The sequence below is a fragment of the Cyphomyrmex costatus genome, unplaced genomic scaffold (genome assembly GCF_001594065.2).
Source record: "Cyphomyrmex costatus isolate MS0001 unplaced genomic scaffold, Ccosl1.0 scaffold186, whole genome shotgun sequence".
Lineage (NCBI taxonomy): Eukaryota > Metazoa > Arthropoda > Insecta > Hymenoptera > Formicidae > Cyphomyrmex > Cyphomyrmex costatus.
The window spans coordinates 19,833-33,057 of record NW_017275889.1 but is presented as its reverse complement, the minus strand read 5'-3'; the positions used below and the strand labels follow the sequence as shown (position 1 = coordinate 33,057).

The 13,225-nt window shown below is 37.4% G+C and overlaps 1 protein-coding gene across 1 annotated transcript; it reads left to right on the top strand.

The window, feature by feature from the left end:
• The first annotated feature begins 3,417 nt into the window (after nt 1-3,417).
• Nucleotides 3,418-12,587, top strand: LOC108772359 (uncharacterized). Its single transcript, XM_018537880.1, has 6 exons — nt 3,418-3,424; nt 3,690-3,878; nt 3,990-4,148; nt 4,218-4,558; nt 7,554-11,325; nt 11,710-12,587. The coding sequence occupies exons 1-6, from the start codon at nt 3,418-3,420 to the stop codon at nt 12,585-12,587; spliced, it is 5,346 nt and encodes a 1,781-aa protein (XP_018393382.1).
• The last annotated feature ends 638 nt before the right edge of the window (nt 12,588-13,225 follow it).

Below are 13,225 nucleotides of genomic sequence, written 5' to 3'. Positions count from 1 at the left end.
CGTCGGGCTTAGAGCGAAAATGTACGCTTTACGTGTGCAAGGAAAGAAGGATACGAAAAAGGCAAAGAATGTCAAAAGTAACGTTGTGGCAAGATTTCAAGATTTCACGATTCGAGTAAAAATACTCAATTGACTCACATGCCGATTATCAGTGCTTTCATCGAGACATAATGAGAAAAAGGAGCAGGAAGCTAATAAAGATTTTAATTGTTTTTCTAAAGAAGAAGCAATGTCATCTATTCTTGACTTAACAGTTTTGTCACTTAATGGAATGCTAGCAGCTTCTTCTGAAAACGGCTTAGAATTTTTTACAATTAAATTTGAAATTGCAAACGAGGCTGTAAGAGCTTTTACTGAAGGTGTAGCATTATCGACATGAGAGCTTGAATTACATCCTTCTTGATAAATTAGTTTTAATCCCTCGATTAAATCAAATTTCTCTTTGTCCACATATTTTGAATAATCTTTTAAATGTTTTGTATTATAATGCCTATAAAGAATATATTTTTTAACAACAATAGGTTGATATCCACACAGAAGACAGGTGGTTTTATTATTTATTAATGTAAAAAAAATTTCTTCCCATACCTTGTTAAAAGATTGCACGTATTTATCCATTTTTGAAGTCAATTTAAATCGGTGGCAAGATTACACCAAAATAAACACTAAGGAAATAAAACACAAGGAAATAATACACACACTATTACACTTTGCCCTATTAATAAACACTAGTACATTCTCTTTTCTTAACACGAACGTAGCATTCACAAACGTAACATTATCACATGTACCAATATCACTCAATAGCACTTTTTGTTTGTAAATATTACTAAATACATATAATACTTGTAAAGTAAAAAATACATAGCACAATAATCTCGTACGAAACCACTACTAACGTACCTAAAACTTCTACTGAGCACGCATGTTAGAAAACCGTTAAAAAACAGCGGAGGATAAAACAAATGCATATCGACGCGCGGTAGGAATAGGCGTCTATATAACAAAACCGCGAGGTTTATGCCCATTTCCAAGTAGACTAACTTTAATTGAACTTACTCTTCATCTTTTTATAATTTTTAGAACTATAAAAAGACGAAGAATAAGTTCAACAGAGATTAAAGTTAATCTACAATCTACATTGTGGAAATGAGCATTAAAAATTCATATTATAACGATAGATTACAAAAAATACTATTTGCGTGATAATGATAAAGCTATATTTAATAATACGCTATGTATGATAGTACTAAACTAAAGATAGTAATGGTTATTGTAATAAAGTAAACTGTAATAATGTAGTTATAAAACTGTGTGTCATCTTTGCTATTATAGCATTATAATTCTGCTACTGATTTTATTTGAAAAATGGATAATAATTAATAAGCAAAGATATATGAGTAACCTTTCAATAAGATTTACCTTTACTGTAACTATTTATAATAAAATTATTTATTTATTATATTTCTATCTCTCTTCGAAAATCACAAAAACAAAAAGCTATTCTTTTTGAATGATGCATCGTTATCCTCGATAATGCGAACTACTACTTCTAAACTCTCTGTGGATGTATCGTCACTAGTACAATCGTGCAAACGACCCAGAAGGTCAAATATTTAAAATTTCAAGAAAAATAATTATTCCCGTTTCATCCTCGTTCGTTTTTATAAATATTTAATATTAAAGAATATTGCTTTCTCTCTCCTCGAGCTATAGATTTAATCAGCTTTTTCGTTATTTTCTTAGTGGAATAGGTCTACTGGGGAAACCACTTAAAAAAAAACGCGTCAACAATAGTACCTCAGAGGTGATGTGGAAAACTATTGTTCAATATTATAATTATCATACTGTAATAATTGTAAATTATATTATTATAGAATATATATACATAATATGCTAATAATAAAATAATTTGTTCAAATAAAATCACGTAAAAAGAAAAATATTTTAATGATATTTGTCGGAAGGTATACTCCCAGCATGCTGGAAAATATCGCGACGCTCCTGAGGCACAGCGTCACGTGAGCGGCCGACGGCTCGGCCGCCGAGGCTCGAGTGGTAGTGGGGAGACAGTAGGCGTCGCCTCCAAAATCGGCCCGAAATGTGCAACTAATTCCGAGCACTGTTTTACGACGACATCAGACATTTTTAACCTCAAAATGGAAGAAAACATTAGTATAGACAAAGTTATTATTAATATTGTTCGAGACAATATACGGGGTGTCCATTAAGTCGCGGACCGGTCTAATATCTTTTGAAAAAATAAAAATTTCGAAACTCGCCGAAACACGTCAAACGAGTTTTCAAAAAATCTATCTTTTGCGAGGGGTTGCAACCCCCCAACCCCAAGGGGGTGCGGGGGGCGCGAGGGGGGAATAAATTCTTAAATGGGAAGGGGGGTCGAGTGGGGGCTCGTTTGAAAGGTCTTTTCGAGACGAATTCAAAACACTATGCATAGAGGGCGCTGCGATCATTTTTCGCAAAAATATTTGAATTTTAAGATTTTTAATACAGCATTTGCGTTACCCAATGTACACCACGTGGAGGTTGCTCGGTTGGATTTAATACATCGTGCAGCCCTGAAAAGGACTGATTTTATGTAAAACGATCATTTATTCAACGATCATTATAATTGATCAATTTATTATGGCTTAAGACTTATTAAAAAGTAAACCTAATAATCTAAATTGTAGTTATTTAATCTCATTTCAAAAAAATTAGGACATTTTGATCTAAAAAATAATTTTTTTCGAAATAAACTTTTTTTTCAACTTGAGTTAATTCAATGTTGACTTAACTTACGTTAAGTTAATTTTTATTCCTTCAACTTTTACCTTAACATTATTAATTTTGTAAAGCCATTAACTTTAACTTTATTCAGTTAAAAAAAAACTATAATCAAGCACCCCGAAGAGAATAAATGATCGTTTTACATAAAATCAGTCCTTTTCAGGGCTGCACGATGTATTAAATCCAACCGAGCAACCTCCACGTGGTGTACATTGGGTAACGCAAATGCCGTATTAAAAATCTTAAAATTCAAATATTTTTGCGAAAAATGATCGCAGCGCCCTCTATGCATAGTGTTTTGAATTCGTCTCGAAAAGACCTTTCAAACGAGCCCCCACTCGACCCCCCTTCCCATTTAAGAATTTATTCCCTCGCGCCCCCCGCACCCCCTTGGGGTTGGGGGGTTGCAACCCCCCGCAAAAGATAGATTTTTTGAAAACTCGTTTGACGTGTTTCGGCGATTTTCGAAATGTTTATTTTTTCAAAAGATATTAGACCGGTCCGCGACTTAATGGACACCCTGTATGTCTATACGATAAAACGGACGTTAATTACAAAAATAGTAACAAAAGGAAGGAGATGTGGAAAATGATTGCCTTCCAATTAAAAGAGATTTATAATGTAGACATGTCAGGTAAATATTTGTTATAAACAATATATGTTACAAATATAATATAGTATATACACAGTGAATACTAATAGCAATATAATTATATTTCAAATTATACATAATTACGTATGAGTAATTTTTTTACATTTTTCCAAACTTGATTTTTTCTAAAACAAACAATGCGGAAATTATCCCTTTGGTTATTATCATAACATTAATATTATGCTACCATTAGTGTTTATTGGATATGGTATATGTAAATATACTTGTTCTATTAAATATATTTCAGTAACAATATCACGTTTCTTTTTGTATAAGCTGAAAATGTTGAGAAACGATGGTCATCACTTCGAGACATGTTTAGTCGTGAAGAAAGGAGAAAAAAACTGCCACCATCAGGATCAGGCAGTAGCGAAAATAAAGAGTGGCACCTGTACCGATCACTACTTTTCCTATCTTCATATATTGCTCATAGAAAGTAAGAAATAGACTTAATAGACAATAAATTCTTTTTTGTATAATATTTGTGTTAAAAGCTATTTTATTTTATTCTTAGAACACAATCATCGCTTGTAAAAAAAACCGAGAGAAAATTTGAGCTCCCAACCAGTGCACTTTCAGCAAGCCAGTTCCCAGCAGGTTCATTCATTGGAAAAATATGATGATCAAGCTATAGATGAGACACCGCAGGAAATATGGGAATATGTACCAGTGGTAGATGATATTTCTGATAAATCACAGATCATCGGTAAAATAAATGTTTTAATTTGTTGTTGCTCTTGAAAAACATAAAACATTAAATGTAAAAAATTGTCAGACAATGTTGTTGAATCTTGTCCTGAATCTATAAGATCATTATCAACTGGCAATAGATCTAGCTCATTTTCGTCTTGCACATCAACACCACTGATTTCACATATAAAACCAAAATCGAAACAAATCGTACCTCCAATGGACAATTTTGCACAACGAAAAAAGAAAAAAAGTGCTCTTTTAGATGATACACTTGCAGAGACAGGTGTTGCAATATCTGATACAATGAATACTTTTTCAACACTGATTGCCAATACAAATAAAGAAAAGGATGGATATATGCTTGCAATAGAAAAAGGGTTGAGACATATCCCTGGGAAAAGTAGAACCCAATGCATCATCGAGGTGCTTCAGATTATTAACAAATATGAAGTTGTAGAGTAAAAAGTAGGGTCTATGATGAGATAATTACTCGTAAAATCAGAAATTTGCAAGAAATTGACTAAACAATTATTCTTTTCATATTTCAAGCGTAATTGGTTAATTTCTTGCGATTTTGTGACTACGACTAAGTTTCCATCGAAGGTTCGAATCGGGTTAGAGTACAAGAACTGACCAGTTACAGTCGAATGACAGGGGAATGCTCGACTGTGGTTGGTCAGTTCTTGTACTCTGACCCGATTTGAACCTTCGATGAAAATTTAGTCTATGACTAACTACGGTTTCATTACAGATTATCAATTTTAGATCATTAATTTAGATCAATGTTAGAAATGCAAAAATTAGAGAGGTTCCAAAAAGTTGATATCAAAATGTATAAAATTATAGAAACTTTTTTTTACCAAAAGTACAAACTTAAATGATCAAATAGTGAAAAATATAGGAAGTAAGTTTGTTTTAACTAAGAAATTCACAATTTAAATTGTTTAAAATGTAAACAAAGTTTATTTTACCAAAGAGTACAAAATTAGAGAATAAAATTGTTTAAAATGTAAAGAAAGTTTATTTTACCAAAGAGTACAAGATTAGAGTTAAATTGTTTAAAATGTAAAGAAAGTTTATTTCACCAAAGAGTACAAGATTAGAGAGTTAAGGGGATGCTGGAGCTACGGCCGAACTTGATCTAGGTCGGTACAACAGATTTGTGACCGTTCACTTACGCCCTCTGCCTGCCGCGCGCCGCCGCTGGCCCCGAGCCGGCCTGGCCGCGCACCGCCGCTGGCCGCGTGCTGTTTACATCTATCATATGCAATCATATGATAGCTCCTACTTATTCCGTATTCAGTACGTGTTTTTATTGATAAAAACGCGTTTTTATCTCTGAAATTCTATAGTATGCATGAAATATACTACAGCATTTTAGAGCGCTAACATCATTGTAAGCGCGTGTTGAATACGGGCCTCCGAGTGAGTTGGAGTATGCAACGCGAGCAAATGTCGAGCAGAGAAAACCTCTGCTTTGACTATTATGATCGTGTTGTCACACATATATACCATATACTATATACTGTCAGTAATAAAAATGTGTAATATAATGTGACACACACATTTTTTAAATAAATACTGACAGATATATTGGTGCACACGAATGTAGAACGTTTCCTTTCATCTAATGCCATTTTAGGTTAGGATATCTGTCAAAACATAGGTCTGTTTTCTGTGGCAGAACTAGTGCTTTGGAACTTGTGAGATGATATATGTTTGACATTTGTTAAAAGCGAAAGAGTTCCAGTGCAGGAACAGAAAACAGACTAAATATGTCAATATATATATGAATACATTTCACGTACATATGTAGCTGCTCTATCTGTTTTTGCTATTTCTAATAACTTATATGAAATATTCAGATATCACTACTGAAAATCTCTAGTTTATGTACTATACATTTTCAGTACCGACAGTATATTTGAGAAAACAGCCTAATATGATATACTATATTTGTATATATCAGGAGACGCGGTAGCGTCTCCGGCCATGTTTAATATTATACATATGTATAATATATTCTCACAGATTGCCAAACTTGCCAAGAGCATGTATCGCAAATGTGTATTCACATATTATATTAGCAGATCTCTGATAACAGCAGAGCATAGTCTGCTATTTCTACTAATACTAATAGAAATATATCAGAAAATAAACAGGCCTTGCATCATGTTTCTGCTATTATGATGGCAAGATATGCTCCATTTTTTCTGCATTTCTGTTATATTTATTATGTTTGACAAGTCACATGATGACAAAATCAAGCAGTAGACACAGTATACAGAAATCTGCTCTACAATTGTGACTAAATTTGCTGATTTATCATTGACATACTGCTAGTATTTTGCTATCTGGGAAGGAGAAGCTACTCGTGCTGAAACATTCATAAATATTATGTCTATACACAATATTAAAATTTTATGTGTGTATAATGTGTGTATGTATGCATACAATTTAATTCTAACAATGCATATAAAAAGATATATTAGTGAATACAATTTTGTGTGTTGTAAAATGTGTGCATATGTACATGCACAATAATATACATTCCAATATTACTTACAGATATGTATTGATGATACATGCAATGCTAAAAGTATATTTTAGGTATATTGTGTATATATACGTACATACACATATTATAATGCACATAAAATGTAATTGAGTTTGTGTTCCTTCTCTACATTAAATGTTAGAATGAAATTTTATGTACACATATACCTATTTTTATATACATACACAATATAATATATATAATTGTTGAGGATTTGTTTGTCGCTTCCGCAATCAAGCGCCCCGTCACTTATCGACCGACAGTTCGATCGCTGGGATCGTGGCGCTTTCGGCTCCACCACTTGTTCGCTCTCTCACGAGCGCGCTCACTATCATCGGCCGCTTCTTTCTGGGTATGCGCACATTTATTAACTCTCATGTAACCGTTACGGTCCCCGTTTACAACAAGAAGGGACGCTACATCAATCAAGGTGTCGAATATTACGCACAGTTATTTTTTTGTATTTCATGGACAATAAAGAGAGATTGTGACACATAAGCAAGTCAACGTTTCATTACCGGAAAGCGAGTCAATCACACATCATTTACATTGGTCCTTCGAGCCGGATTGTCGCAAGGTTAAAAGCGCGGCAATGTAACATAACCACAAGGATCGTTTTTTGTGTAGCATAGCATCGAGGTAAGTCTCCAACCTTCCTCTCATCATCCTATTTCATTGTCAATACCGCATCACTTCTTCATGATGTCGGCACAAATGTTAAGGGCGCTCAAAGCCAAACGTACAACAATAAAAGCACAGTGCACGCGTACGCGAAACGCGATAGACAGCATAGATCCACAAACAGTGGACATAGCATATTTAAAGCAGCGAAAGGAGAAATTCGACATCTATTGGAATTAGTTCAACGAGTTACAGTTGGAAATTGCCGAGTTATTAGAGCTTTCGAGTGAGTTAGAAAATGTCGGAGATCTTAAAATCGAACAAGAAACCGAATGTGCGGCTTTCGAAGAAAATTATTTTAGTACTGCCGGTAAGATCGACGCTTTGATAGCTTCCTCGTCCGTGTCGGCGAGTGCAAATAGTATGCAAAATAGCACGTCAGACGCCCATGTGACAGAGCAGTCGCAAATCGTTCAAGGTGATGTTCGCCAAGTTCATTTACCGAAAATCGCGATACCGAAATTTAGCGGTAATTATGAGGATTGGTATCCCTTCTACAACACGTTCGAATCTATGATTCATTTGAATACGAAGTTAACGGATATTCAGCGTTTCCATTACTTGATCTCTTCTCTCGAAGGTGACGCCGCCCACGTTATTAAGTCAATACAAATCACTTCTGATAATTATCGTGAGGCCTTAGACCTATTAAAGCAACGTTTTGATGATAAATCTGTCATTTCGCAAGAGCATATCAAGTCATTATTTAATTTGCTTGCGGTGTCAAAAAGGGATCATGTAGCATTGAGAAAGTTAGTGGATGACGTGTTGCGCCATTTGCGTTCCCTGAAAGGCTTAGGCAGGCCAGCTGAGCACTGGGACGATCTCATTATCCATTTAATCATTACAAAACTAGATTCGAGTATTATTAGTGATTGGAAGGATCATATTCAAACAGGCGAAATGCCTACGTTAAAGCAATTCACTGATTTTCTTTCGCACAAATGTAAAACGATGTCAATTATATCAAACAACGCAGTCACTGACGCAGCCGTTTCAAATCCGCGTAAAACCGGTAAAACATCCAATGTACACGTATCTGCTATCAATATTTGCTGCGCTTATTGCAAAGAAAAACATTATATTTTTCAATGTCCAACCTTTTTAAAATTATCACCAGAAGATAGAATTAAACAAGCCAGAATAAAAAGGTTATGTCTCAACTGCGTACGCTCCACCTCTCATCAAGCCAAAGAATGTAGATCGTCTACGTGTCAAACATGCTGCAAAAAGCATAACACGCTACTTCACATACAGGATAAGTCACAGTCGAAGGAAGAATCTACGGATCAGCTCAATCAAGCAAGTAATGCTGGCGTCGTCGTCTTAGCGCATCATGTTGTTCCAGATAAGTATCAGCAAGTTATATTATCCACAGCAATTGTCAAGGTTTGTGATCGAAGTGGCAACATGCATCCATGTCGAGTACTATTAGACTCAGGATCTCAATCCAATTTTATTACTGATAATCTCGCCAAGGCGTTGAATCTCATTAAGAAACGAGCCCATATGTCCGTTACAGGAATAAACAAATCTCAGACTCACTCCGAGCACGTAGTCAATGTACGAATCAAATCAATGCATACTTCCTTTTCACAGAACATCGAATGTCATGTATTGAACAGTATTACGGGCAACCTGCCTCCAGCACGTATTAATGTCAACGACTTCAAGATACCGAACAATATACGGTTAACTGACCCTCAATTTCATACACCAGGCGCAATAGACATACTCATTGGCGCTGAAATTTTCTGGCAGTTATTATGTGTGGGTCAAATATACGTGGATACGAGTCTGCCGATATTACAGAAAACCCAGCTGGGTTGGATCATCGGCGGTAAGACATACAATGATGGTCCGATAAGGTCCGAAATATGCACGTTGTCAATCAATCAGCAAATCAATCAAGCAGTAAACAAGTTTTGGGAAATGGAGCTTATCACTAATGAAGCAACGCTCAATCCTGACGAGAAGAATTGTATGGAACTTTTCACAGAAACTACCACAAGAACCGCAGATGGACGTTTTGTCGTACAAATGCCTGTCAACGAGGCTAAATTGCAGCAATTAGGTGAATCTCGTACCACGGCGCTAAGTAGATTTCTTAGCTTGGAACGTAAATTACAAAAACAGCCAATAATCAAGGATCAGTATGTTCAATTCATGAACGATTATCATGCCTCAGGGCACATGAAACGCATCAGCAACGAGCAAGAATTGGCGCTCAATCCGCGCTATTACATACCTCATCACGCTGTATTGAAAAGTGATAGTTTGACAACGAAGCTTTGGGTAATATTTGATGCGTCGTGTAAGAGCAGCAGCGGAGTGTCTCTTAATGAGTGTCTATCGGTGGGACCTACTCTACAAAAGGATTTGTTCTCAATTCTGCTACGTTTTCGTACCTTTCAATATGTCATTACAGCTGATATTACTCAAATGTACCGCCAAGTGCTAATAGACGAGTCGCAAACATCACTTCAGACAATTCTCTGGCGAACTGATTCAAGTGAAGAGATAGCAGCATTCGAATTGAAAACCGTGACCTACGGCATAGCATGTGCCTCCTTTCTAGCAGTAAGAACTATGCAGGAATTAGCCAACATATACGCATCGTCTTTTCTAGTGGGTTCCAGCACAATTATCAACGATTTCTATGTCGATGACCTGTTATTAGGAGTTGATACTGAACAGAAAATCAAAACAATACGAGACGAAACCATCAAGGTACTGAGCTTTGAAGGCTTTCATCTTAAGAAGTGGTCGTCCAATTGCTCTAAGCTACTACAGGACGTACCTTGTGCCGATGTTTGCGAACCCGTTCATTTCATCAATCTTGAGGAGGAAGTGCCTACGTTGGGTATGCATTGGAACACGAAAAATGACGAATTTCAGTATCACATCAATCTCTCTAGCCACTCAAGAGTTACGAAACGCATCATGTTATCTACATTATCAAGGATATTCGACCCTTTGGGTCTTTTGGGGCCTATAACACTCATAGCCAAGATGCTTATACAACAAGTCTGGCGGCTTAATTTGGAATGGGATGAAGTCGTACCTATGAGTTTACACACCTCTTGGGTGAAATTCGAATCTCAATTAAGTATGATTACGAACTTCAAGGTTCCACGTTACGTAGCATGCAAGGACGCAATCAACATTCAGATCCATGGTTTCTCAGACGCGAGTGAGAAGGCCTATGGAGCCTGCGTTTATCTTAGGGTCACTGATACAAAGAATCAAACTTTTACGCGACTACTGTGCTCAAGATCTCGCGTCGCTCCTTTAAAGGCAATTACTCTACCGCGATTGGAGCTGTGCGGAGCACTACTGCTGGCACAATTAGTGGACAAGGTGTTGAGTGCCATACGTTTCAAACCGAAGGCGGTATACTATTGGACGGACTCCACGATAGTGATACACTGGATAAAGGCTACGGGAAAGAATTGGAATGTTTTCGTTGCTAACAGGGTTAGTGAAATCCATCGATTATCACAAGCAGACAGCTGGTTTCATGTTGCTACAGAGTGCAACCCAGCTGATTACATATCCAGAGGTGCCTTTCCTTCTACCTTAATCAATTCTACCCTCTGGTGGTTTGGCCCACCATGGTTAGGGGAGGAGGCTCACAATTGGCGCACAGATATTCCGCCTGTGTCACTCAGCGATTTGCCAGAACAGAGGCATATTATCAAGACTATGATCAGTGCCAAGGATGAACCAGACTTATTCGAAAGGTTCTCATCCTTGAATAAGTTAATTAGAGTCAATGCTCTTTGTGTAAGGTTTGTAAATAATGGAAAAGGTCAAGCAACCAAAAGTGTAGGGCGCATAACCACTCAAGAACTATTGAATTCTAATTTGAGTCTCGTGAAAATGGTACAGCGGACCGCATTTCAACAGGATCTACACGCACTAAGGACACAAGGAAGCGTATCGCGAAGGAGTAAGTTGTTATGTTTATCTCCATTCATCGATGAGCATGGTATTATCAGAGTTGGCGGACGCTTACACAAGGCAGCAATCTCACCTGATGCGAAGCACCCGATTTTACTGCCAGCAAATCATTCATTTACGTGTCTAATCATACGCTATGAGCATCAAAGACAACTACATGCGCGCAAGCTACTTTAGCTGCCATCCGCAACGCATATTGGCCTTTATCAGCAAGAAGCAGCGTCAAGAAATGTGTCAGAAACTGCATAACATGTCGTAAGGCAGACCCGCGTGCATCCGAGGCAATCATGAGTAATTTACCTACATTTAGAGTCACGCCATCCAAACCGTTCGAATCCAGCGGTGTGGATTATTGTGGTCCGTTCTACATTAGGTCTGGTCAACTTCGCAAAAATAGTAAAAGCGTATGTTGCTGTTTTCATATGTCTATGCACAAAGGCCGTCCACATAGAATTAGTGAACAATCTTTCCACTGAGGTGTTTCTGAACGCTCTTAAACGTTTTATTGCCCGTCGAGGCAAGGTATGTCATATATACTCCGACAATGGTACAAATTTTCAAGGAGCATCAAACACCTTGAAAGAACTTTACCACATGCTTCACAGTAAGGATCATCAAAATAAGTTAGATAACTTACTCAACGAGGACCGCATTAGTTGGCACTTCATACCCCCTCATGCTCCACATTTTGGTGGCATCTGGGAAGCTGCTGTCAAATCCACAAAATTTCATTTAAAGCGCGTCATCGATGACGCAGCATTAACATTCGAAGAAATGTGCACTGTGCTTGCTCAAATCGAGGCAGTATTGAACTCGCGTCCAATCACACCCTTATCGAGCGATCCTAATGACCTATCCTATTTAACCCCTGGACATTTCCTGGTTGGAGGCGCGCTTACAGCTGTTCCGCAGCAAGATGTCACACATCTACCTGACAATAGGCTTTCACGTTGGCAACGAGTTAGCCAAATATTTCAACATTTTTGGAGACGATGGAGTCGTGAGTACTTGCAGCAATTGCAGCAACGCACTAAATGGCGACAATCAAAGGGGTTGCACCCTGTTATTGGCGATATGGTTATGATGCAAGAGAATGATTCATTGCTTCTCCGATGGACAATCGGACGCATAATAGACGTCTACCCTGGCGCAGATGGAATTCCCAGAGTGGTTTCAATTCTCACCGCCAAAGGAACGTTTAAGAGACCAATAACCAAAATTTGCGTACTACCACTTCGCAAGGAAAATTAAGCAGTTAATTGCTCTGCTATGCGCGGCATATCTGCGCTGTATCCTTTTACTATGTCATAATAACAAATGTTCATCTTTTCTTCTTGTAGTATTAAGTTTGTTTCAGATTTCTTCTGAGTTGCATTGCGGAGGTTTACTCTATTCATTTTTTTTATTCAATCGCCGCCCTCCAGGATGACAAATTCATGTTACGTTTTTTTAAAGGGCTTAATCCTTTCAAGGGGGGCGACATGTTGAGGATTTGTTTGTCGCTTCCGCAATCAAGCGCCCCGTCACTTATCGACCGACAGTTCGATCGCTGGGATCGTGGCGCTTTCGGCCCCACCACTTGTTCGCTCTTTCACGAGCGCGCTCACTATCATCGGCCGCTTCTTTCTGGGCATGCGCACATTTATTAACTCTTATATAACCGTTACGGTCCCCGTTTACAACAAGAAGGGACGCTACATCAAGCAAGGTGTCGAATATTACGCACAGTTATCTTTTTGTATTTCATGGGCAATAAAGAGAGATTGTGACATATAAGCAAGTCAACGTTTCATTACCGGAAAGCGAGTCAATCACACATCATTTACAATAATACACACAAAATTTAAACTTGCTTATAATTAAGAAATATGTGTATTAATCTGTTAGCA

What these genes read in the sequence shown, in the direction of transcription:
- LOC108772359 (XM_018537880.1), top strand. An exon ending in TCATATATTGCTCATAGAAA is followed by an intron (nt 3,879 to 3,989) that starts GTAAGAAATAGA and finishes AAAAACCGAGAG; the next exon opens with AAAATTTGAGCTCCCAACCA. An exon ending in TGATAAATCACAGATCATCG is followed by an intron (nt 4,149 to 4,217) that starts GTAAAATAAATG and finishes AAAAATTGTCAG; the next exon opens with ACAATGTTGTTGAATCTTGT.